The sequence below is a fragment of the Salvelinus fontinalis genome, chromosome 10 (genome assembly GCF_029448725.1).
Source record: "Salvelinus fontinalis isolate EN_2023a chromosome 10, ASM2944872v1, whole genome shotgun sequence".
NCBI lineage: Eukaryota > Metazoa > Chordata > Actinopteri > Salmoniformes > Salmonidae > Salvelinus > Salvelinus fontinalis.
Window position 1 is genome coordinate 38,591,214 of NC_074674.1, and position 26,758 is coordinate 38,617,971.

General features: G+C 42.1%; 3 protein-coding genes across 15 annotated transcripts in view; 2 read left to right on the top strand and 1 right to left on the bottom strand.

The window, feature by feature from the left end:
- Positions 1 to 9,491: 9,491 nt before the first annotated feature.
- rabepk (Rab9 effector protein with kelch motifs) lies at positions 9,492 to 16,967 on the top strand. Of its 2 annotated transcripts, XM_055936778.1 has the most exons (8): positions 9,492 to 9,706; positions 10,105 to 10,161; positions 10,256 to 10,410; positions 10,595 to 10,750; positions 10,984 to 11,145; positions 11,354 to 11,503; positions 12,941 to 13,090; positions 15,888 to 16,967. In XM_055936778.1, exons 2-8 carry the CDS (start codon positions 10,109 to 10,111, stop codon positions 16,115 to 16,117), a joined length of 1,056 nt encoding a protein of 351 aa, XP_055792753.1. In that variant the 5' UTR covers positions 9,492 to 9,706; positions 10,105 to 10,108; the 3' UTR covers positions 16,118 to 16,967. The 2 variants fall into 2 exon arrangements, with proteins under 2 accessions (XP_055792753.1, XP_055792752.1); XM_055936777.1 differs by lacking the exon at positions 9,492 to 9,706 and having other exon boundaries at positions 10,073 to 10,161.
- On the bottom strand, positions 16,878 to 20,936 carry LOC129864129 (endoplasmic reticulum chaperone BiP). The gene is made up of 8 exons (XM_055936776.1): positions 20,794 to 20,936; positions 19,956 to 20,110; positions 19,583 to 19,814; positions 19,179 to 19,429; positions 18,661 to 19,051; positions 18,300 to 18,537; positions 17,930 to 18,097; positions 16,878 to 17,821 (listed from the first exon to the last, which is right to left on the bottom strand). The coding sequence occupies exons 2-8, from the start codon at positions 20,069 to 20,071 to the stop codon at positions 17,241 to 17,243; spliced, it is 1,977 nt and encodes a 658-aa protein (XP_055792751.1). The 5' UTR covers positions 20,072 to 20,110; positions 20,794 to 20,936; the 3' UTR covers positions 16,878 to 17,240.
- Positions 20,937 to 21,375: 439 nt separating this feature from the next.
- Positions 21,376 to 26,758, top strand: part of LOC129864127 (golgin subfamily A member 2-like) — a gene marked incomplete at its 3' end in the record, with an annotated part of 33,583 nt that continues 28,200 nt past the window's right edge. For 9 of the 12 annotated variants that reach the window (XM_055936763.1, XM_055936773.1, XM_055936772.1 and 6 more), the window contains 3 exon segments: positions 21,376 to 22,260; positions 26,196 to 26,304; positions 26,626 to 26,755. 12 annotated transcript variants of the gene reach the window in all.

Consider the following 26,758-nt stretch of genomic DNA (forward strand, 5'->3'; position numbering starts at 1 on the left):
TGAAGGAGCTGCAAAGCTCTACAGCAGAGATTGGAGTATCTGTCCATAGGACCACCTTAACCTGTACACTCCACAGAGCTGGGCTTTACGGAAGTGGCCAGAAAAAAGCCATTGCTTAAAGAAAAAAATAAGCGAACACGTTTGGTGTTCGCCAAAAGGCATGTGGGAGACTCCCCAAACATATGGAAGAAGGTACTCTGGTCAGATGAGACTAAAATTTATATTTTTGGCCATCAAGGAAAATGCCATGTCTGGCGCAAATCCAACACCTCTCATCACCACGTGAACACCATCGCCACAGTGAAGCATGGTGGTGGCAGCATCATGCTGTGGGGATGTTTTTCATCGGGAAGGACTGGGAAACTGGTCAGAATTGAAGGAATGATGGATGGCACTAAATACAGGGAAATTATTGAGGGAAACTTGTTTCAGTCTTCCAGAGATTTGAGACTGGGACGCAGGTTCACCTTCCAGCAGGGCAATGACCCTAAGCATACTGCTAAAGCAACACTTGAGTGGTTTAAGGGGAAACATTTAAATGTCTTGGAATGGCCTATTCAAAGCCCAGACCTCAATCCAATTGAGAATCTGTGGTATGACTTAAAGATTGCTGTGCATGAGCGGAACCCATCCAACTTGAAGAAGCTGGAGCAGTTTTGCCTTGAGAATGGTCAAAAATCCCAGTGGCTAAATGTGCCAAGCTTATAGAGACATACCCTAAGAGACTTGCAGCTGTAATTGCTGCAAAAGGTGGCTCAACAAAGTATTGACTTTGGGGGGGTGAATAGTTATGCACGCTCAAGTTCTTTTTTTTGTCGAATTTGCTTGTTTCACAAAAAATATATTTTACATCTTCAAAGTGGTCGGCATTTTGTGTAAATCAAATGATACAAACCCCCAAAAAATGTATTTTAATTCCAGGTTGTAAGGTAACAAAACAGGAAAAATGCCAAGAGGGTGAATACTTTCGCAAGCCACTGTATCTCTGTTTGAAATCTGCCATTATGTAATACCCCTTGGACAATAAACCTTATTCTGCCCTTCAGCAGAGTTAAACACCTCATAGGTGAAAGGACAATAGCAGATGGATAGTGACTTGGCTTTCTATTGGTTTTGCCTGGATGTTATTTTCACAGCTTGCCCAGTACAGCTCCAGTGGTCTAGTAACCTGGTGATGACCTGCCCTTTCCTGGCCAAGCTGGACTAGCAGGGTCCCTACTAATCCTGATTAACAGGCTGTTTTCTGCAGAAGGGGTCCAAATAAAACCAGCACTTCAATTGGTGGAGAGATGAAGAGCGGCTTAAAAAGACGACTCACTCTGCATGCAGCTTCCTCTCTCACTGGCTGGCTACTGTATATAGCCCCACCCCAAAACTGCCACAGTAACCCTAATATGTTATTTTATTTGGGCTCCAGAGAGCCTGGTTCGGTAGGTGCGCACACACACACACAAACACACGCACAGGACACACTTTTCCGCAGCCTTGTCACTCTCTCTTCCCCTCACTCCCTTTCTCTAATTTATGTTCTACTTATCATTGCTTCTTAAGAAAAGACAAAGCAACGTTTTGAAACTCTTGACATTCCCACTGTGCTGGAGGGGGAAGACCAGATAAGCATAGCCCAGGACAGAGTCTACCTCTGGGAATAGACTAAGACAACCACTGAGTCAGGCTGGGTAGACAAAGGATATCCGCAGCAGCTATTTTATGTCATCTCATGTCAAGAATTAGACAAGGAAGGATAGGACTGGACAATGGATGTCAAAATGTCAAGATTCTCCAGATCTATAGTGAATTGAACTTGAAATGGACTTTCTGGCTGCCATGTGTAGTTAATGTCATTTTCCTCGATTTATCTCATGCTAAATCACCAAACATTCCTGGAAATTGTGACACTTTCTATCTGAGGGTGGAAAGGAAGATCTCAGGCCTGGTTCAAAACTATCTCCCACTCTCTACTCTGTAAGTCTGGTTCCCAGAAGGCTTTTTCTTTATTTGTACTATTTTCAATATTGTAGAATAATAGTGAAGACATCAAAACTATGAAATAACACATATGGAATCATGTAGTAACCTAAAAAGTGTTAAACAAATAAAAATATATTTTATATTTATGGAGACAGGTGCAGTAATACAAAATAGGGATTTTTATTTACTCCACCCAACCAAAAGAGTGAGGTGTAAACCTCTAAATGATACACGGGACAAGACCCGTAAAACAAGTGCACAATAACATGTAGCATGGATGTCGATACAACAGCACAACAGCACAGGTACTCACAGGACCAACGGATATGGTAACAATAACCGACAAGGACAATGGGGAACAGAGGGCACAGACTGTATATAACATACTAATCAGGGGGAATGTCAACCAGGTGTGCGTAATGAAACAAGACAGTCCGGGGTTGGTGGTATTGATCCAGTTCAGTGATGCCTAGAAGGCCAGTGAGGTAGACCTCCGGAGCTGGTGGACGGAATGAGCAGCAGTACCGGGGATTATACAGACAATTTGGGACTTTCAACACAATAATAATAGCTGATGTCTAGAACTTAGGGAATGATTTGTTAGAACCAGTAAAGAGCGCTTTACCATTCTTGGGTAGCGGAATGACTTTAGCTTCCCCTCCGGGTCTGAGGACAAACACTTTTCTCCAGACTCAGATTAAAGATATGACAAACAGGAGAGGCAATACAGTCCGCTACCATCCTGAGTAGCTTTCCATCTAAGTTGTACAAAAAAAGTATGAAAATGTATGCACTCAGTACTGTAAGTCGCTCTGGATAAGAGCGTCTGCTAAATTACAAAAATGTAATGTAAAATATAAATGTCATTAACAGTTGGTTTCCCACACAAACTATACAGAATTCTAAATTTCAATGCCTTTCTTTCATCATTAGGTCTGTTATGCATGAATATGATGGCTCACAGTTGTTGTTGGCATTTCATTCCTGAGTTTGCCTACTTTGCCAATGAAATAGTCATTAAAATAATTGGCAACATCAAAAGGTTTTGTTATGAATGAGCCTTCTGATTCAATGAAAGATGGAGTTCAATTAGTCTTTCTGCCCATCATTTCATTTTGGATTGATTATATTTTTTAGGATCCCCATTAGCCGATGCCAACAGTCTAACTGGGGCTCAACGCATAATGAAAAAGACATTACAGACTAAATGCTTTACAATTTACATACATATAAAAACATGAACATGTAGTGTGTATCTATCAGTTACACATACATGACAGTACATACAACAAGTAGGTCACATGGAGTAGAGGTGTTGTGCCATGGGGTGTTGCTTTATTTGTTTTTTTAAACCAGGTTTGCTGTTCACTTGCGCTATATGAGATGGAAGGGAGTTCCATGCACTCATGGCTCTGTATAATACTGTACATTTCCTTTTAAAGTACTCTAAAGCATTTTTCCATCATATTTTATCATATTTATCTTAATTTCATAATAGAGTTTCTTCTTTTTGTTCAGTTTAGTCACATCATTTCTCAATTTACAATACGTTTGCCAATCAGATGTGAGCCAGACTTATTAGCTACTCCTTTAGCTTCATCTCTCTCAACCATACAGTTTTTCCATTCCTCATCAATCCACGGAGCCTTAAAAGTTCTAACCGTCAGTTTCTTAATAGGTAGGCCATGGTGATGTATAAAACTTGCTCCTTAGCCTAAAGTGTCCCCACTTGCACCAGCAAATAGCTAGCCTTTTGCATGGCGTGACAGGTAAGGCGGCTTCAGGAGGGCGGTCACGTGCTAGCAAAGCAACATTCCTGAGTCGAGCCTCGGTGTGAGTCAAATCAGGAGGGAGTGGTACTTGCTAAGCAAGCAGCGTGACGTCCTTTACAGTGGTGCCGTGACCCCTATCTATAGTTAAGTAAATTTGAGGGGTGAATGTAGCATATGGGAATGTGTGAAACTTACTCCCCAGCCTGAAGTGTCCCCACTTGCACCAGTGAATAGCTAGCTTTTCGAGTGACGAGACTGGTAAGACGACTTCAGGAGGGAAGTCACATGTGATAGCAAAGCAGAGGTCCTGGGTTCGAGCCTCGGTGTGAGCCAAATCAGGAGGAAGTGGTACTCGCCAAGCAAGCAGCGAGATGTCCTTTACACATGCTTATCAATAACTGGAAGAAACAATGTCATAAGTGCAGTTGTCTGGATGCTCCTCATTACACACATAACGCCCCCCAAAAATGTACATCTACAAAACATTTTGTATGCTCTGTTACACACTATTTTAGGCCTAGTCTTTGGAATTTAGGCTTTTCTGGACATAACCGCTATATGATGGTCACTGTATCCAATGGGTGTGGATACAGCTTCATAAAACAGTTCTGCAGCATTAGTCAGTACACATGGATGATAGGTTGATTAATAACCTGAACCAGAATACAGGCACTGGTTACAGTGATAAGCTTTCCCTTGAGAGGACAGTTGGATGAATACCAGTCTATATTCAGGTCACCTCTGTTAACATCACACACATTATCAAGCATTTCACACATATTATCCAGATACTGACTGTTAGCACTTGGTGGCCTATAGCAGTACCCCAAAAGAACAGGCTTGAGATGAGGCAGGTGAACCACAGCACTTCTACAACATTTGACATGACAGGAATATGGCTCTGAATGTATACAGTACCAGTCAAAAGTTTGGACAGACCTACTCATTCAAAAGTTTCTTATATTATTCTACAATGTAGAAAATAATACAAATAAAGTAGGTGTGTACAAACATTTGACTGGTATACATATATACAGTTGAAGTCGGAAGTTTACATACACTTCGGTTGGGGTCATTAAAATTCATTTTTCAACCACTCCACAAATTTCTTCGAAACAAACTATAGTTTTGGCAAGTCGGTTAGGACATCTACTGTGTGCATGACACAAGTATTTTTTCCAACATTGTTTACAGACAAATTATTTCACTTATAACCCACTGTATCACAATTCCAGTGGATCAGAAGTTTACATACACTAAGTTGACTGTGCCTTTAAACATCTTGGAAAATTCCAGAAAGTGATGTCATGGTTTAGAAGCTTCTGATAGGCTAATTTACATAATTTGAGTCAATTGGAGGTGTACCTGTGGATGTATTTCAAGGCCTACCTTCAAACTCAGTGCCTCTTTGCTTGACATCATAGGAAAATCAAAAGAAATCAGCCAAGGCCTCAGAAAAAAATTGTAGACCTTCACAAGTCTGGTTCATCCTTGGGAGCAATTTCCAAACGCCTGAAGGTACCACGTTCATCTGTACAAACAATAGTACGCAAGTATAAACACCATGGGACCACGCAGCCGTCATACCGCTCAGGAAGGAGACGCGTTCTGTCTCCTAGAGATGAACGTACTTTGATGCGAAAAGTGCAAATCAATTCCAGAATAACAGCAAAGGACCTTGTGAAGATGCTGGAGGAAACAGGTACAAAAGTATCTATATCCACAGTAAAACGAGTCCTATATCGAAATAATCTGAAAGGCAGCTCAGCAAGGAAGAAGCCTCTGCTCCAAAACCGCCATAAAAAAGGCAGACTACGGTTTGCAACTGCACATGGGGACAAAGATCATAGTTGTTGGAGAAATGTTCTCTGGTCTGATGAAACTGTTTGGCGATAATGACCATCGTTACATTTGGAGGAAAAAGGAGGAGGCTTGCAAGCCGAAGAACACCATTCCAACCGTGAAGCACGGGGGTGGCAGCATCATGTTGTGGGGGTGCTTTGCTGCAGGAAGGACTGGGGCACTTCACAAAATAGATGGCATCATGAGGGATGAAAATTATGTGGATATATTGAAGGAACTTCCCAAGACATCAGTCAGGAAGTTAAAGCTTGGTCGCAAATGGTCTTCCAAATGGACAATGACCCCAAGCATACTTCCAAAGTTGTGGCAAAATGGCTTAAGGACAACAAAGTCAAGGTATTGGAGTGGCCATCCCAAGCCTTGACCTCAATCCCATAGAAAATTTGTGGGCAAAACTGAAAAGGATGTGCGAGCAAGGAGGCCTACAAACCTGACTCAGTTACACCAACTCTGTCAGGGGGAATTGGCCAAAATTCACTTATTGTGGGAAGCTTGTGGAAGGCTACCCAAAATGTTTGACCCAAGTTTAACAATTTAAAGGCAATGCTATCAAATACTAATTGAGTGTATGTAAACTTCTGACCCACTGGGATTGTGATGAAATAACTAAAAGCTGAAGTAAATCATTCTCTCTACTATTATCCTGACATTTTATATTCTTAAAATAAAGTGGTGATTCTAACTGACCTAAGACAGGGAACTTTTGCTAAGATGAAATGTCAGGAATTGTGAAAAACTGAGTTTAATTGTATTTGGCCAAAGTGTATGGACACTTCAGACTTCAACTGTATACATACACACCTACTCATTCAAGGGTTTTTCTTTCTTTTACTATTTTCTACACTGTGGAATAGTGACGACATCAAACTATGAAATAGCACATATGGAATCATGTAGCAACGAAAAAAGTGTTAATCGAATCAAATAAGCGAAGAGAATCGACAGTCGATCATTACTTTAAGACATGAAGGTCAGTCAATCCCGGAACATTTCAAGAACTTTGAAAGTTTCTTCAAATGCAGTCGCAAAAATCATCAAGCACTATGATGAAACTGGCTCTCATGAGGACCGCCACAGGAAAGGAAGACACTGAGTTACTTCTGCTGCAGAGGATAAGTTCATTAGAGTTACCAGCCCAAATAAATGCTTCTATCATGACACAAGGCGAGACCCAGATGCAGACACATGAGGCAGATGGTTGGAGTTTAAGATGTTTAATAATCCAGAAAGAAGTAGGACAGAGAATGGTCATAGACAGTCAAAAGGTCAAAACCAGTTCAGAGTCCAGGAGGTACAGAGTGGCAGACAGGCTCGAGGTCAAGGCAGGCAGAATGGTCAGGCAGGCGGGTACAGAGTCCAGAACAGGCAAGGGTCAAAACTGGGAGGACTAGAAAAAGGAGAATAGCAGGAGTACAGGAAACCCGCTGGTTGACTTTGAACATACAAGACGAATTGGCACAGAGAGACAGGAAACATAGGGATAAATACACTGGGGAAACAAGCGACACCTGGAGGGGGTGGAGACAATAAAAGGATAGGTGAAACAGATCAGGGTGTGGCAGCTTCACAGAGTTTAAGTAACAGGCACATCTAAACATCAACTGTTCAGAGGAGACTGCGTGAATCAGACCTTCGTGGTCGAATTGCTGCAAAGAAACCACTACTAAAGGACACCGGTAAGAAGAAGAGACTTGCTTGGGCCAAGAAACACGAGCAACAGACATTAGACCGGTGGAAATCTGTCCTTTGGTCTGATGAGTCCAAATTTGAGATTTTTGGTTCTAACTTCAGAGTAGGTGAACGGATGATCTCCGCGTGTGTGGTTCCCACCGTGAATCATGGTGGAAGACATGTTATGGTGTGGGGGTGCTTTGCTGGTGACACTGTCTGTGATTTATTTAGAATTCAAGGCACACTTAACCAGCATGGCTACCACAGCATTCTGCAGCGACACGCCTTCCCACCTGGTTTGCGCTTAGTGGGACGATAATTTGTTTTTCAACAGGACAATGAACCAACACACCTCCAGGCTGTGTAAGGGCTATTTGACCAAGAAGGAGAGTGATGGAGTTCTGCATCAGATGACCTGGCCTCCTCAGTCGCCTGATCTCAACCCAAATGAGATGGTTTTGGGATGAGTTGGACTGCAGAGTGAAGGAAAAGCAGCCAACAAGTGCCCAGCATATGTGGATTCCATATGTGTTATTTCATAGTTTTGATGTCTTCACTATTATTCTACAATGTAGAAAATAGTAAAAAATTAAGAAAAACCCTTGAATGAGTAGGTGTGCCAAACTTTTGTCCGGTAGTGTATATAAACTCAAAATTGAATAAATAAATAAAATAAAATGCATTTCTTCATGAAATAGTACCCCCAAAACACCAGTCTCAACGTTAACAGTGAAGAGGAGACTTCGGGATGCTGGGCCATTTTGAGCCTGTAATCGAACCCACAAGTACTGATGCTCCAGATACTCAAGTAGTCTAAAGAAGACCATTTTTATTGCTTCTTTATTCAGAACAAAAGTTTTCAGCCGTGCTAACATAATTGCAACAGGGTTTTCTAATGATCAATTAGCCTTTTAAAATTAAAAACTTGGATTAGCTAACTAAACGTGCCATTGGAACACAGGAGTGATGGTTGCTGATAATGGGCCTCTACGCCTATGTAGATATTCCAAAAAAAATCAATACAATAGTCATTTACAACATTAACAATGTCTACACTGTATTTCTGATCAATTTGATGTTATTTTAATGGACAAAAAAAATAAATCTTTAAAAAACAAGAACATTTTTAAGTGACCCCAAACTTGTGAACGATAGTGTATATATATACACATACACTGAAGTATGTATACCAATGTTTGCATCTGCACAGTTCTTCCACCAAATTTGTTTTTCAAAAATGTTATGTGAAAATTATTACAAGTTTTCCTTGTATGGTTTGTTAAACATTGAAATCAATGGTTTTTGTTTGGCATACATTTTAAAGTGAAAAGACAGAGTTAAAGTGTAATTCTGTTACATTGGAATTGCAAGTACGTATGTCTGTCAAGGCTATACCCTGAGTATGCAAAACACTAAGAACACTTGCTCTTTCCATCACATAGACTGACCAGGTGAATCCAGGTGAAAGCTACAGTATGATACCTTATTGATGTCACTTGTTGAATCCACTTCAATCGGTGTAGATAAAGAGGAGACAGGTGAAAGAAGGATTTTTAAGCCTTTGGACAATTGAGACATGGATTGTGTATGTGTGCCATTCAGAGGATGAATGGGCAAGACACATCAAGGCTGTTCTAAGGGCAAAACGGGGGTTGTTTCGCTACTAATGTATTATCAAATTAATGATCTAAGTCTCAGATATAGTCAATAAATTAATGTTATTTCTAAGGTTACATATATTAATATGGGCTATCTTTGGATGTTTACTTGGTAGCTTATCTGAGATATTCATAATATTGACAGAGAAAAAAATAACAAATCAAGAAAATAACTTTATTTGGCAATCAGCCACTTGTGAGTGTAGTAGTGTGATGTGGGGTTGGAGCTCTCTCACCACTTCCAGACTTTTGGGTGGGAGGGTGGACAATGATTATGTCATAGCGGATGCAAGCAATGTTCCCAAGCTCCCTGGCAGGCGTCATGGCAGGGATCAGTTATTTTTGCCTCTGTCGCATAGCTTCAGAGAACTCCTCGCTGAGGAAGATGTGAGGATTATGCAATTTAGATCTTCCCAGTCTCTCTATTGGTAGTCCTCCCAGTCATCCTCTTGGGTAATGTGCGTTTTGCGATATTTAGTCCTGCAACAACAGTGACCTCATGTGGACACATTGGCACCGCACACAGACTCTACACCTGCGCAATATCCATGACGACAGCGCTGTTACGTCGTTTACGCGCGGACACGACAATGGACTCTTGAGTCTGACATTTTGTTGCTAGCTAGCTGGGAAAGCAGCTAGTACATACTTTTTGTGCAGCTAAACCGTCAACATGTCTTTATATTGATTAATGTAGCTATATTATACATCATATAATTGAAATAGCAGCTAAACGACGTGCAAAAGATAACACTGTGCCTTCGAACGTGGGTGAGTGAGCGAATTAACTTCCTAGCTACGTTACTGTTAGCTTCTGATTTCATGGTTTATAACATCAGTTAGCTAATTAACTGTCATCTGTCTTCCTTTCAAATTGAATGAATATGATCGAAAAGCCTAGTCTCTTAACCTCATTGAGGTCAAAGACAATTCATTTAACTTTCCCAGTGTGGCATGGTACATCCAGCAGCCTAGCCAAATAAGTTTCACCTTCTATTTGTGTAACGAGACGAGATTTGGAAGGATGACCTAGCGAGATCCCTTCTAGCCTAATTTTACAGCAGCAGCATTTTATTTCGCAAAATGTTAGTGGACACAATGGTCCGGTTCATGCCTGAGCTGATCTGATCATCATTGTAACTGATCATCTGAATGGATGCCTCCCACAGAAAAATGGAATTTCTTCCTGTGCTGGATCCAGAGGATAAACCACGAGCAGGACTGTGGTAAATAAACGTACAGTTCAACAAACTAGGATTAAGTTATACTAGACTTTCAATTCTGGTATTCATGACATGGTGTTCCTGTCTTTGTCCCCAGGTATGCTATGATACCCAGAGGAGGTGGTCCAGGAGTTAGTGTGGGCCACACCTGTATATACATCCCTTCTGAGGATGATGGCAAGGGGAAGGTCCTGATCATAGGAGGAGCCAACCCTAATGGCAGCTTTTCAGAATCCCACGTCATAAACCTGGGTAAAGACAAAATGTCACATCAACACAATATTATGCCTGGCACCTGTCTCTTTATTGTGTTTCATATCATTTCAATGTTTTATTTTATATCAATGAGTCAACTCTTTATCTTACCAATAACATCAATCTGTTCTGATATATTCTTTGACTGACAGTTCCATGTTTGTCCCTCTCACCCTATCAGACAGTCACGAGTGGGACATTCCTGAATGGGAGGGTCTGGAGGCACGGTATGAACACTGCAGCTTTGTCCCTGAGAGCTGTCCACAGAGCCTGTGGGTGTTCGCTGGGGCACAGCAGAGTGGCAACCGCAACTGTGTCCAGAACCTACAACTCACAGGTATAGAGATTTGTATAGTGTGATTTTAATATATGGTTGTAGCTAAGTCGGAAGGTATAGATCTACAGAATGAAGTGTTGCATTGATTATTTTAGAGCCTAGTATCATAGAACAGTTAATGAATGTCTTGTAGCAGTGTTTGCAGAGTAACAATCTCCTTCATATCATGTCTGACTCTGAGCAATGTCCCATACCTTTTAGTCTCCTGAGGTTTTGTATTGCTACGTTTCCAGACGGTGGGTTGTGGAAGGGTGTAGAGGTGAAAGGGACGCCGCCCTGTCCCAGGACGTATCACACTAACTCAGCCAGCGTCGGGGACCGACTGTTTGTCTTCTCTGGAGGGGACTCAGGGGCCACACCTGTCTCGGACCCCAAGCTTCACGTCTTCAACACAGGTTGAAAATGCATGAATCAGTCTGCCAATACAACACATTCACACAGCAGTTACAGAGGAACCAGCCCAAATGTGGATCAAAAGCTCAGTAGTTAGAGGCAACAAGCTTGTTGGCCAAATTCAGCCTTTAAAGTTACATTTCAGAAAGTACCAACTGAATTTAGAGTTAGGAGGAGATATTTTGTGTTTTCCTCTGTCTCCGTTTTTAGTTTCCTGTACCTGGTCTCAGCCAGACACACAGGGCAGACATCCCCCTGCAAGACACGGCCACGTGGTGACAGCAGTAGGACCCAAAATCTATATCCATGGAGGCATGGCAGGAGAGAAGTTCCACAGCGACATCTACTCTCTAGACACCAGTAAGTATTCAAGTCAGTCATACACATGAAGAACTTGATCCTGCTTTAATTGTATTATATTGTTTCCTCTGTTGAAATGAAGGACACAATAGAATAGAATGGAATGGCTTCCAGTCGAAGCTCGCATCATCTTCAAGACCCTGGTGCTTGCATAAGGAGCAGCAAAGGGAACTACCCCTCCTTACCTTTAGGCTATGCTCAAACCCTAAATACCAACCCGAGCACTTTGTTCCACCACCTCTAGTCTCTTGGCCCTCCCACCCAAAGTGCCGGCAGCTCCCGCTTAGCCCAGTCGAAGCTCTTCTCTGTCCTGGCACCCCAATAGAGTACCACAGTATGAGTCATAATATCCATAAAACCTAGCGGTCAAACAGGGAAATGGTTCCAATCAATTTTCCTCCATTCATTTTTCCCATAGGTGATTTTAGAAACACTTAAAATAAGTGCTGTTTCATGTAGACTTACTCCGGCGTGACGTTTTGATAACTCTTAATCTCTCTAGGACAAGGTGATATCATATTTTCCTGTATTTACCCCACAAAAATGAAATGCTAAATGACTGCTAATGTGGCTATCGTAAAGAATTACAAATGCCATGATGATCTGGGGGAGACTGGCGAATCGAGGCAATGATAAGAATCTCTGGATTAACTATCTAATGTTAGCTAAATGTAGTAATGAATATATTGGCTACATTTCTTTAAATTGGCCATTCTGTGAACTGTTTAAAACTGCAAGTTTTAAATTGACACAATACCTGTTAGCAAAGGTGTCAGCTAGAGATGACGTGCAGGAGCTTGCAGGGATTTGTAGTTTTGCATGACGTCTACTTTGATGCTAATTAGCATTTTCGAATCAGAATAAATAGAGCTGAATATATTGATAAAAGTCACCTCGAGATGTACATGGTTAGCAAACTGTCACCAGGGTAAGCCTTCACAAGAAACAGCCCTTATTTTATGTTTTTCTAAAATCCCCTATGGGAAAAATGAATGGTAGAAAAACGATTGGAACCATTTCCCTTTTTGACCGCTAGGTTTTATGGGTGTTATGACACCTCCACTGTGGGGCTCTATGGTGGAACAAGCTTCCCCCTAAAGTCAGGACAGCAGAGTCCCTGCCCATTTTCCAAAAACGTCTGAAACCCTACCTCTTTGAAGAGTATCTTAAATAACTTTCCCGATGCACCTCTCCCTACAAAAAAAGGCACTTGTGTTTTCCTACTATCACTGACTTTGCTGATAAATAGTTTGTTGAGGGAAAATGTACTTGATACGATTGTGATGTTGTCTCACCTTGCTATCTTAAGATGAATGCACTAATTGGAAGTCTGCTAAATGACTCAAATGTAGTTCCAGTGAAATCTCTCATTCTGTGTTGGCATGAGAAGTGGTATGGCTGGTCCTGTTAACTATTTGGGTGCTACACTTTATCTAGGCAGTATGAAGTGGGAGAAGGTCCAAGCCAAAGGAGACATCCCCCCGGGGGTGGCTGCCCACTCAGCTGTGGCCCTCGGAAAGAACATCTACATCTTTGGAGGGATGACCCCAGAAGGGGCCAGCAATGCAATGTACAGATTTCAGTGTGGTGAGGCCAAAAATATCTACTTTGGAATGTTTAATGAATGTGGTATTTATTCTGGATCCCCATTAGTTGCTGCCAAGGTCTGGCAAAATGAAGGCCGTTATACCATTTTAAAAACATTACAATACATTCATAACAGATTTCACAACACACTAAGTGCGTGCCCTTCAGGCCCCTACTCCACTACCACATATATATACAACACAAAATCAAATCAAATGTATTTATATAGCCCTTCGTACATCAGCTGATATCTCAAAGTGCTGTACAGAAACCCAGCCTAAAACCCCAAACAGCAAGCAATGCAGGTGTAGAAGATCCATGTGTACATGTGTGTTTAGTGCGTATGTTATCATGTGTGTGTGTGTATGCATGTGCTGCCTCTATGTTTATGTTGCTTCACAGTCCCCGCTGTTCCATAAGGTGTAGTTTTATCTGTTTTTTCAATCTGATTCTACTACTTGGAATAGAGTTTCATGTAGTCAAGCCTCTATGCAGTACTGTGCGCCTCCCACAGTCTGTTCTGGACAAGTAGTGATGAAGTCAGTCTCTCCTCCACTTTGAGCCAAGAGAGATTGACATGCATATTAGTAATATTTGCTCTCTGTACATCCAAGTGCCAGCCGTGCTGCACTGTTCTGAGCCAATGGCAATTTCCTAAGTTCCTCTTTGTGGCACCTGACCACACGACTGAACAGTAGTCCAGGTGCAACAAAACTATGGCCTGTAGGACCTGCCTTGTTGATAGTGCTGTTAAGGCAGAGCAGCGCTTTATTATGGACAGACTTCTCCCAATCTTAGTTACTGTTGTATTAATATGTTTTGACCATGACCGTTTACAATCCAGGGTTACTTCAAGCAGTTTAGTCACCTCAACTTGCTCAATTTCCACATTGTTTATTACAAGATTTAGTTGAGGTTTAAGGCTTAGTGAATGATTTGTCCCAAATACAATGCTTTTAGTTTTTGAAATATTTAGGATTAACTTATTCCTTGCCACCCATTCTGAAATGAACTGCAGCTCTTTAAGTGTTGCAGTCATTTCAGTCCTGTAGTAGCTGACGTGTATAGTGTTGAGTCATCCGGATACATAGAGACACTGGCTTTGCTCAAGGCCAATGGCATGTCATTAGTAAAGATTGAAAAAAGTAAGGGGCCTAGACAGCTGCCCTGGGGAATTCCTGATTCTACCTGGAGACAGGTGAAAGAAGGATTTTTTGGAGGCTTCCATTAAAGAACACCCTCTGTGTTCTGTTAGACAGGTAACTCTTTATCCACAATATAGCAGGGGGGGGTGTAAAGCCATGACACATACGTTTTTCCAGCAGCAGAATATGATTTATAATGTCAAAAGCCTCACTGAGGTCTAACACAACAGCCCCCACAATCTTTTTATCATCAATTTCTCTCGTGTAAGTGCTGTGGTTGTTGAATTTGTTTACTGTAAAATTGCATTGTATCTGGTCAAACACAAACACAAGGGTTGGTAACAGGCTGATTGGTCGGCTATTTGAGCCACTGAAGGGGGCATTATTATTCCAAGGTATTGGAATTACTTTTGCCTACCTCCAGACCTGAGGGCACACACTTTCTAGTAGGCTTAAATTGAAGATGTGGCAATGTCGGCCGCAATTTTCCATCCAAGTTCTCAGACCCCGGTGGCTTGTCATTGTTGATAGACAATTTTTTCACCTCTTCCACACTCACTTTACAGAATTCAAAATTACAGTTGTCTTTCATAATGTGGTCAGATATACTTGGATGTGTAGAGTCAGCAGTTGTTGCTGGCACGTCATGCATAATCTTGCAAATTAAAAAAATTACTTTGGCTTCTGATAATCCTGGGAGTGTCTGATTCCCTAATCGGACTAACCAACCCCCAAAAACAACTCATCTCTTACAGTCTCATTTCGGCAAAAAAACTAATCTTGTTGTTCTGGAAAAAGAGGGAAGCGCCCACTACCAAATTATGGCTCAGCGAATTGGCAAACACTGTACACTTAGAAAGGATTAGATATATTCTGAACAATAAATTATTAACATTTGATCAGATCTGGCAGCCTTTCCTCTCTTACTTGGACCATTCGGCGCTGTGAATTTGTACTTTTTAACGCACTCTCCATTGTAATATTTTAATCCACCTCTGGGCAGCACGTGCTGGCACCGCCACCCGAGCAGCGGGGAGGGGTATAAGGGGAAGGGATAAAGGGGGGGAGGGATAAAGGGGGGGAGGGATAAAGGGGGGGAACAAGGGGGGGGTGACACCCACCCTCTTTCTTTCTACCTGTCCTTGTTTTGTATGTCTTGTTTTGTAATAATTGTTTTGTACCCAGAACTCTGGATCTTTTTATTTCTGTCTGCTCTTTTATGTTTAGTTAAAAATTGTATACCTGCCTTTCATACCTATACACCATTCCTGTGTGTGTTCAATAAAAAATATTTGAACGGAAAAAAATTACGTAGTTGGCAATATCAGTCGGTGTTGTGATGAATGATGGATCTGAGTCTTCCTTTTTTACCAACATTTCATTGAATGTGCTCCAAAGCTTTTTATTATAATTCTTTCAATTATCTTTGTTTCATAGTGTAGTTTCTTCAGTTTGGTCACATTTCTTCTACTTTTGCAGTACGTCGCTCTCTCCCCCACCCTGTATATTGCGTCGTTTCTCTACTTTCAGATGTAATAATTGCGACACAAAGTCACTGTTGTGTATCCTGGAGCGAATATTTACTGACAGCCATACTGTTTTGGGATACTAATGCACCTTGAGTTTTGTTTTACTCTTCTCATCCTGTGCAGACAAAAGGCTCTGGACCCTGTTGAGGTTTGAAGGGAACATGCCACCCAACAGACTGGACCACTCCATGTGCGTCCTACCCTGGAGAGTAAGGCCTGAGAGCACCAGTGGAGAGAGAGACCAGGCCCAGAGCTCCTCAGCGTCAGGGACCGTACAGCTGGCATTTGTGTTTGGAGGGATGGACACTCAGGGGGTCATACACAGTGACTGTGTTGTAACTGTTCTAACATGACCTTGATAGCTACTGCTCTGGGAAATACCATGTGCCTGTATGTTGAACTATTTGTCAATAATATTGCTGCAGTTAATTTTAGCACTACCTTTTTCAAACAAATCCAACCAGTGTCATAAGCTGCCCATCCATCCAATGACATGATCATGGATCAGATGTTGGTTCAGTGCCAGTAGAGCCTAATTTACACCCCACATACAGAACTACAAGTATCTCTGCAAAATGGTGTTGCATGGCAGATGCGCACAGGCTATAGCGCAGGGCTCTCCAACCCTGTTCCTGGAGAACTGCAGTCCTTATAAGCTGACCAGGTTAGTTAACTGTGGGTGGAGTGAAAATCTACAGGAAGGTATCTCTCCAGGAAAAGGGTTGGAGAGCCCTGCCAGAGAGCGCTTAACATTTATGTAGTCAACTGTGTGGGATGTTAAACTTCATTAGCTGATCCCTCCAATCGGTGTATCAGGAGGGAGAAAAAAAAGCAAATCCAGAAAATTGACTACTTCAAAATGGAGATAGCCTCAATGGCACTGCCCATGCTGTCACAGATGGTATTATGGTGCAGACCCCCAAATCATAACTCAACGCAGTTACATGAATTTTAAACATGGAATAGTTTGGAAATTAACAGTTAATGTTCTGTGGTCAGATGCAATAGGACTCTACCCGCTGCACACAGCCAACGTCCGTTGTGTCTCTTAACATATGATTACCCATCAGACATGTGTAAATTGATGCAGAATAATATCAGAGACAAATCAAAGACATTTGTATCAAACATTTATTTCAATGTCTTTACAGTAGAAAGTAATTTCTACAATGACCAGATTCAATAAATAACTTGTTAACATTGCTTGTGAACATGTTACCCTTTAACCCAGAAACCCCAGTCTAGCACCCACCCCACTAAACCCTCCCCCTAGAGAACTCCTTTTCAAACTGCCTAAGAACAGCAGCGAGCCTCAAACAGGCTGACTAGTATACCTCCGCCACTCAGCGAAGAGAACGTCCCTCACGTTGAAACAATATTTCACAAGTCTTTCCAGCAGATTCATGGTTGCGTTTTTTGCAGCCCCCTTTCTCACCATTTTAAGTCCAATATGTACATCTGTGCCACTCGACAGCCTTACAACTCATCCTTGTCGCCCTGATCTGCCTCTCCCTCTTCTTCTCCTCCCTCAGGCGGGGGTCCACCTGCGCTTCCGTAAAGCTTGCTGACGATCGGCTGCACCACCTCTTCCAGCTCCTTCTTCTTTGCCTGGAAGTCCTCCAGCTCAGCCTCTTGGTGAGACTCCATCCACTCAATCTTCTCCTCTACTGCTTTCTCTATGGTTTCCTTGTCCTCGGCTGACAGCTTGCCACCCAGCTTCTCCTTGTCGCCGATCTGGTTCTTGAGCGAGTAGGCGTAGCTTTCAAGCTCGTTGCGGGCATCAATGCGTTCCTTCAACTTCTTGTCCTCGTCGGCGAAGCGCTCAGCATCGTTGACCATGCGCTCAATGTCCTCGGGAGTCAGGCGGTTCTGGTCATTGGTGATGGTGATCTTGTTCTTGTTGCCTGTTCCCTTGTCCTCGGCTGTGACGCGCAGGATGCCGTTGACGTCAATCTCGAAGGTGACCTCGATCTGGGGCACACCACGAGGTGCGGGGGGGATGCCAGTCAGGTCGAAGGTTCCCAGCAGGTGGTTGTCTTTGGTCAGGGGACGCTCACCTGGATGAAGGCGAGAAGCAGAATTTTAAACAGATGTCATTTTTTACAGTGGAAAACACCATTTATGGATGTAGCAACATGGGGCAGCGATTAATCAAAGGAGCTTACCCTCGTAAACTTTGATGGTGACAGTGGGCTGGTTGTCAGAGGCGGTGGAGAAGATCTGGGACTTCTTGGTTGGCACCACAGTGTTTCTGGGGATCAGCTTGGTCATGACTCCTCCCACAGTCTCAATACCCAGGGTCAGGGGGCACACATCCAGAAGAACCAAGTCACCTGATGGACAAGACAGGAAACCATTAGTTGTGATGTACATAATAGGACAGCACTGATGTGTTATGACCTGTAGGTATCCATTGTTTGGTTTAAAATCTAAGCATCTAGCCTACATATCCTTATGTATAAATAATGAAGATACCTCAGGGTATAGCCTTAACTTAGCATAGTGCATGGCGTAAGCACATGGACCAAGACCCACCTGTGTCCTCCTCTCCAGACAGCACTCCAGCCTGCACGGCAGCTCCATAGGCCACAGCCTCATCGGGGTTGATGCCCCTAGAGGGCTCCTTGCCGTTGAAGAACTCCTTCACCAGCTGCTGGACCTTGGGGATACGGGTAGAGCCACCCACCAAGACAATCTCGTCAATGTCGGTCTTCTTTAAGTCAGAGTCCTCCATCACCTTCTGCACGGGCTTCATGGTGGAACGGAACAGGTCCTGATAGACAAGTAATACAAATGGCAAATTAAAAGAGGTTCCATGAATGTGTTTTCAATTTGAATGTTCCAAAATCAATGGGCCAGCAGTGTCACTGTTATATGGTCATTTGAACCAACTTACCATGTTGAGCTCCTCAAACTTGGCACGGGTCAAGGTTTCTGAGAAGTCCTCTCCGTCGAAGAAGGACTCAATCTCAATGCGAGCCTGGTGCTGGGCAGACAGGCCTCTCTTGGCCTTCTCCACCTCACGACGCAGCTTCTGCACCGCACGGTTGTCCTTGCGCACGTCCTTACCGTTCTTCTTCTTGTACAGCTTGATGAAGTGCTCCATGACACGCTGGTCAAAGTCCTCTCCTCCCAAGTGAGTGTCGCCGTTGGTGGCGACTACCTCAAACACGCCGTTGTCGATGGTCAGGAGGGAAACATCAAAGGTGCCGCCACCCAGGTCGAACACCAGGATGTTCTTCTCACCGTCCTTCTTGTCCAGGCCGTAGGCGATGGCAGCTGCAGTTCTGGAATAGAGGGAAACAGATGTAACCAGCATGGTATTGGCAGATATTTTCAGTGATTGAAATAAATATTGGGCCAGTCATTCTAATGTTAATTCAGTTTCTGCATTGTGAAGACAAACACACTTACGGCTCGTTGATGATCCTCATGACATTCAGGCCGGCAATGACTCCAGCATCCTTGGTGGCCTGCCGCTGGGCGTCATTGAAGTAGGCGGGGACAGTGACCACAGCGTGTGTCACTTTCTTTCCCAGGTAAGCCTCGGCGGTTTCCTTCATTTTGGTGAGAACCATGGCAGAGATCTCCTCTGGAGCGAAGGTCTTCAGCTGACCTCCACCGATGTCCACCTGAATATGGGGCTTGCTCTTCTTCTCGATAACCTAGAAGATTTAAGTAGCCACCATTAAGCATTTCTCCTCTAAAAACAATTTCAGAGCTACTTCAGCATAGTTATATGCTGAATAAGTAGTATATTATTTGCATAGTGAGTGCTTCAGGCGATTAGGGCAGGGAGTGTGTTTGTTAGGGCTCACCTTGAAGGGGAAGTACTTGATGTCATGCTGCACAGCAGAATCAGTCCAGGCTCGGCCAATCAGTCTCTTGGCATCAAAAACTGTGTTCTCAGGGTTGGAGGTGAGCTGGTTCTTGGCGGCGTCACCGATTAAACGCTCCCCCTCTGCAGTGAAGGCCACATAGGATGGAGTGATGCGATTTCCCTGGTCGTTGGCAATGATCTCAACACGGCCATTCTTGAACACACCAACACTGGAAAAGGAGAAGCATATAGATGAGAACCATGGAAAGTATCAACTACATCACTTGACATGATACGCTAGAGTCCTTTAGCCAAATGATTGGGAGTATGAGACCAAAGATTACATTGTCTATTCATTACAAAATGCTTACCAGGAATAGGTGGTCCCCAAGTCGATGCCAACCACGGTTCCCACACTTTCCCGCTTGTCGTCATCATCGGCAAACACACTGCTGGCGACCAGCAGAACCACGCACAAAAGCCTCATCTCTATTCGGTGTCTATTCACTCAACTCTTTGAAGTACTCTGTCAAAAAGAGAAAGTCAAGACACTATAAATGTTGTTGCTTAGTTCACGGTGTAGGCCTTTCATCCTTGTACATCTAACGGAACGAGTTAATTTGGCCCTCTGATGAAGACATGACGGTGCATACTGGTGTGTGTAGACTCCGAGGGTAGCCCACATGCTAACAATAATAATAATAATAATAAGAGCACAAGATTACCGGTAATAATGTGCCCAAATGAAGCCAACATTACATTTGGTAATTAAACCTTTTGGCGAAGTTATACAAAATTTAAAAAACGAATATCTAGTGGTTGGCTAGCTAACATCCCCATATTATAGGGATTTAAACTAGAGCTAGTGGTTAGTTAGCTGCTTGACCAATTTGAGACACCGGTTTCAAAAGGCGTGTACGCTAGCGAGGTAACTTAGCTACCAAACTGGCTGACCTTTTTCAAGCATGATAGCTAACGTTAGCTAGCTGACGAAAGACACAATTTAAAAGGGTAGCTAAACTGTTTAAAAACAATCTCCATGTTTAGATATAAATTTGTTAAATATTACATTTAATTTATGGATAACCTGCTGGTCAGCTAACTAACTTCAGTTAAACAGGAAACTGCCCCCCCCCAAAAAAAGCTCCCTCTGGCATTTATGTAAAATGGAATCTTTATTTTGAGCTAACTTGCGTTTAATTCACATACCTTTGTAAATAATTCTTTGGAGTCTTCCTTTGGGGTTTATCTCAATGGAAGTTATTTGCTTCACAGCCTGTGTTCTTCAAAAACGCCTACGATTGTGAGTCTGTAAAATGATGTTTAATGAACGGTGCTCTCCGTATATAAGCCGTCACTTCTTCCCCATCGTGGAGGCTTCCCATTGGCCAGACAGCAGTTCGTTGGAACGCGTTCATTGGCAGCACCAGACATGCTGGCCGCTGCTGATTTGCACACGTTTGGTCAAGTGAACGTCATGATTCATGCTTTACTGTACGACGCTGATAGGTTAGGTGTCAATGTGTCAAGTCCCAAATACGTGAAATGCCGGTGTCATACATAGAAATGTAGTTGGTGCATTGAATTGACAGTCATTTGGGGGTCATTTTCCAATTTCAGGACCACTGTAATCTAAATTGTACTAAATTACAGTAAACCCAAGCCTAATACTTGTGCAAGGGAAGTAGTGAACTAAAATCAGTGCCATATAGTGAATTGTATAACATGATGATGGTAGGCAAAAGACAAATGATCTGTGTGTGTAAAAAAAAAAAAAAAAAAAAAAAAGGTAATCAAAGTTAGTTGTTACATCAGGTAAATTGTACATAAGGGTCTGTGCTATCTGGAATCCTTGGGACGTTAGGGTCGGGCAGGGGTGAAAGTAGATTTAATGTATTCCCTGTATAGAATCTCATATGAGACCAAAACTCCTATACCCGTTAAACTAGAATAGTGTAAATAAGGGGTCGGAATAGGTTTTACGTTCGGTAAGGGTAGGGGTTAGGATGTAGGGTTGTGACGTCCCAAGGATCCCAATTAGCACGGACCCTGTTTTAAAAGATTTGTCTTTCTATTCTACGATAGCGGATTTCCACTAGATAGCACAGCCACAAACTCAGAATTGGCCAAATCGTAAAAATTCATGAAACATTTTTTTTTTTATCTATATATTTAAGGTTAGGCATAAGGTAGTGTGGTAAATTTAGAGTTAAGAATAGAGCTAGGTTTAAAATCACATTTTAAGAAGATAAATTGTAGAAATAGGCTAGGTTTATGACTTTGTCGCTGTGGTAACTAACGACGACCCTGGTATTGTCAATTTGTTGTGCTCACAACTTGTGTATACGACCGTTACAATCTGTTTAACAGTAGCTGCCTATCTTCTGTTAAATTGCAACGAAACAGTTTATCAGGTGACATACAGTTTACGTTATCTTTATCAACATACGACGGCACAGCTAGCCAGCTCACCAAGGATTTCTAGGCTAGTTTTGTGTACTTTTGATAACGGTAGACCTGTATCATATCCTTTTTTTATGAGCGTGGTAGCGCTACGTTCATCCACGAGCGCCTTAGTATGTCAAGTGAGTAGGGGCTTTGGTCAACTGATGTCCACTCGTGGTGATTCTGCGAGGGTTCGATCACTGGGGAAAGGATACAACTTGCATCAACAAGGTATTCTGAAAATAAAGTGTCAGCCTATTTCTGATGTCAATGTCATTGTTAGTAACTACATTAGCTAACATATTACACAACAGTGTATATTGCACTCTTTCTAGACGTTCTATCTAAACTGTTTGTTAAGAAAATGTTTGAGAAGTCTTGTAGTATTAAATCCTGGGGGTATCGTATAGAGGTTGACCATTATGATTTTTCAACGCCGATACCGATTATTGGAGGACCCCAAAAAGCCGCTACCATTCATCTTCCGATTTAAAAAAATAATAAAAAAAATGTATTTGTAATAATGAAAATTACAACAATACTGAATTAACACTTTTCTTTTTCCTTAATATAATACATCAATAAAATCAATTTAGCCTCAAATAAATAATGAAACATGTTCAATTTAGTTTAAATAATGCAAAAACAAAGTGTTGGAGAAGAATGTAAAAGTGCAATATGTGCCATGTAAAAAAGCTAACGTTTAAGTTCCTTGCTCAGAACATGAGAACATATGAAAGCTGGTGGTTCCTTTTAACATGAGTCTTCAATATTCCCAGGTAAGAAGTTTTAGGTTGTAGTTATTATAGGAATTATTGGACTATTTCTCTCTATACCATTTGTATTTCATATACCTTTGACTATTGGCACTTTAGTATTGCCAGTGTAACAGTATAGCTTCCGTCCCTCTCCTCGCCCCTACCTGGGCTCGTACCAGGAACACATCGACAACAGCCACCCTCGAAGCATCGTTACCCATCGCTCCACAAAAGCCACGGCCCTTGCAGAGCAAGGGGAACAACTACTCCAAGTCTCAGAGCGAGTGACGTCACCGATTGAAACGCTATTAGCGCGCACCCCGCTAACTAGCTAGCCATTTCACATCGGTTACACCAGCCTAATCTCGGGAGTTGATAGGCTTGAAGTCATAAACAGCTCAATGCTTGAAGCATTGCGAAGAGCTGCTGGCAAACGCACAAAAGTGCTGTTTGAATGAATGCTTACGAGCTTGCTGCTGCCTACCATCGCACAGTCAGACTGCTCTATCAAACATCAAATCATAGACTTAATTATAACATAATAACACACAGAAATACGATCCTTTGGTCATTGATATGGTCGAATCCGGAAACTATCATTTAGAAAACAAAACGTTTATTCTTTCAGTGAAATACGGAACCGTTCTGTATTTTATCTAACGGGTGGCATCCCTAAGTCTAAATATTGCTGTTACATTTTACAACCTTCAATGTTATGTCATAATTATGTACAATTCTGGCAAATTAATTACGGTCTTTGTTAGGAATAAATGGACTTCACACAGTTCGCAACGAGCCAGGCGGCCCAAACTGCTGCATATACCCCGACTGCTTGCACGGAACGCAAGAGAAGTGACACAATTTCCCTAATTATAAGAAATTCATGTTAGCAGGCAATATTAACTAAATATGCAGGTTTAAAAATATATACTTGTGTTTTGATTTTAAAGAAAGGCATTGATGTTTATGGTTTGGTTTGGTGCAACAACAGTGCTAAATCATAACCCGTTTGGCGAAGTAGGCTGTGATTTGATGAGAATTTAACAGGCACCGCATCGATTATATGCAACGCAGGACACGCTAGATAAACTAGTAATATCAACCATGTGTAGTTAACTAGTGATTATGTTAAGATTGATTGTTTTTTGTAAGATAAGTTTAATGCTAGCTAGCAACTTACCTTGGCTTCTTGCTGCCCTCACGTAACAGGTAGTCAGCCTGCCATGCAGGCTCCTCGTGGAGTGCAATGTAAGGCAGGTGGTTAGAGCATTGGACTAGTAACCGGAAGGTTGCAAAAACAAATCCCCAAGCTGACAAGGTAAAAATCTGTCGTTTTGCAGTTAACCCACCGTTCCTAGGCCTTCATTGAAAATAAGAATGTGTTCTTAACTGACTTGCCTAGTTAAATAAAGGTGTCCTTTATAAAAATCAGCCAAATCGGTGTCCAAAATACCAATTTCCGATTGTTATGAAAACTTGAAATCGGCCCTCATTAATCGGCCATTCCGATTAATCGGTCCACCTCTAGTATCGTATTATACCTCAAACCATACAGTAGCAGTCAAAAGTTTGGACACACAAGCTCATTCAAGGGTTTTTCTATATTTGTGCTATTTTCTACATTGTAGAATAATAGTCAAGACATCAAAACTATGAAATAACTCATATGGAATCATGTAGTAACCAAAAAGGTGTTAAACAAATCAAAATATATTTTATATTTCAGATTCTTCAAAGTGGCCATCCTTTGCCTTGACAGCTTAAAAAAAAGATATATATGTATTTCACCTTTATTTAACCAGGTAGGCTAATTGAGAACAAGTTTTCATTTACAACCACGACCTGGCCAGGATAAAGCAAAGCAGTGCGACACAAACAACAACACAGAGTTGCACATGGAATAAACAATAACACAATAGAGAGAAAAAAGTCTATATACAGTGTGTGCAAATGAGGTAAGACAGGGGAGGTAAGGCAATACATAGGCCATATTGGTGAAATAATTACAATTTAGCAATTAAACACTGGAGTGATAGATGTGCAGAAGATGAATGTGCAAGTAGAGATACTGGGGTGCAAAGGAGCAAAAATAAATAACAGTATGGGGATGAGGGAGTTGGATGGGCTATTTACAGATGGGCTATGTACAGGTGCAGTGATCTGTGAGCTGTCTGACAGCTGGTGCTTAAAGTTAGTGAGGGAGATATGAGTCTCCAGCTTCAGTGATTTTTGCAATTCGTTCCAGTCATTGGCAGCAGAGAACTGTAAGGAAAGGCAGCCAAAGTAGGAATTGGCTTTGGAGATGACAAGTGATATATACCTGCTGGAGCGCGTGCTACGGGTGGGTGATGCTATGGTGACCAGTAAGCTGAGATAAGGCTGGGCTTTACCTAGCAAAGACTTATAGATGACAGCTTTGCACACTCTTGACATTCTCTCAACCAGCTTCATGAGTTAGTCACCTGGAATGCATTTCAATTAACAGGTGTGCCTTGTTAATTTGTGGAATTTATTTCCTTCTTAATGCGTTTGAGCCAATCAGTTGTGTTGTGACAAGGTAGGGGTGGTATACAAATGGTGTGGGGATGCTTTGCTGATGACACTGTCAGTGATTTATTTAGAATTCAAGGCACACTTAAACAGCATGGCTACCACATCATTCTGCAGCGATACACCATCCCATCTGGTTAGGGCTTAGTGGGACTATCATTTGTTTTTCAACAGGACAATGACCCAACACACCTCCAGGCTGTATAAGGGCTATTTGACCAAGAAGGAGAGTGATGGAGTGCTGCATCAGATGACCAGGCCTCCACAATCACTCAGCCCAATTGAGATGGCTTGGGATGGGTTGGACCAAAGAGTGAAGAAAAAGCAGCCAACAAGTGCTCAGCATATGTGGAAACTCCTTCAAGACTGTTGGAAAAGCATTCCAGGTGAAGCTGGTTGAGAGAATGAGCTATCTTCTGTATACCACCCCTACCTTGTCACAACACAACTGATTGGCTCAAACGCAGTAAGAAGGAAAGAAATTTCAGAAATTAACTTTTTAATAAGGCATACTTGTTAATTGAAATGCATTCCAGGTGACTACTTCATGAAGCTGGCTGAGAGATTGCCAAGAGTGTGTAAAGCTGTCATCAAGGAAAGGATGGCTACTTTGAAGAATATCAAGTATAAAATATATTTTGTTTTGTTTAACATTTTTTGGGGTTACTACATGATTCCATATGTGTTATTTCATAGTTTTGATGTCTTCACTATTATTCTGCAATGTAGAAAATAGTAAAGATAAAGAAAAATCCTTGAATGAGTAGGTGTGTCCAAACTGCTATCATTATGAATGTTTTTACCTGTAACCAGTAACAACTTGTCTTTCATGTCCTCGCCTCATTCTCACTGTGTCAGCTGACAGAAGATCTGACCGAGAATCCTCTATTCTGCAAGCTCGATAACGCTGTCACAGCATGTGGACCGCCCCAGCCTTACTGTTACACTGAAGAGAGAGCTGGAGAAGGTATTACACACAAACAACTTATCTTCGAGTGCTCAAAACGTTGGTATCTCAAGCATGATTGTAAGAATTAACCGATTACTATAAAGTACATGTCTCAGGCTCGCTTTTAAAGATTCTGGTGCATCCAAGAGTATTAATTTGTCCCTCTCATAATAATACAATTGTGGTTCTACTTTAAGCAATGACATTGTTGTTGTGTTATTACACTACTAGAGTTGTTGTTGCTATTTAAGACCGTGTTATGGACTTGGACTACTCTGTGTGTGGGTGCGTGTTGTATGAATCGCTTTAAATGACTGAGATTATGTTGTTTTAATCCAGGCTGAGAGGGCCCTGCAGACAGAGGCTTAATGGGCTGTGTTCAGAGAGCCTGTACAGGCTACTGCAGGAGATGATCCAGGAGCACTGTGTCAGAAAGAATCACTCTACTGTGCCTCCAGAGGACGACATGGTA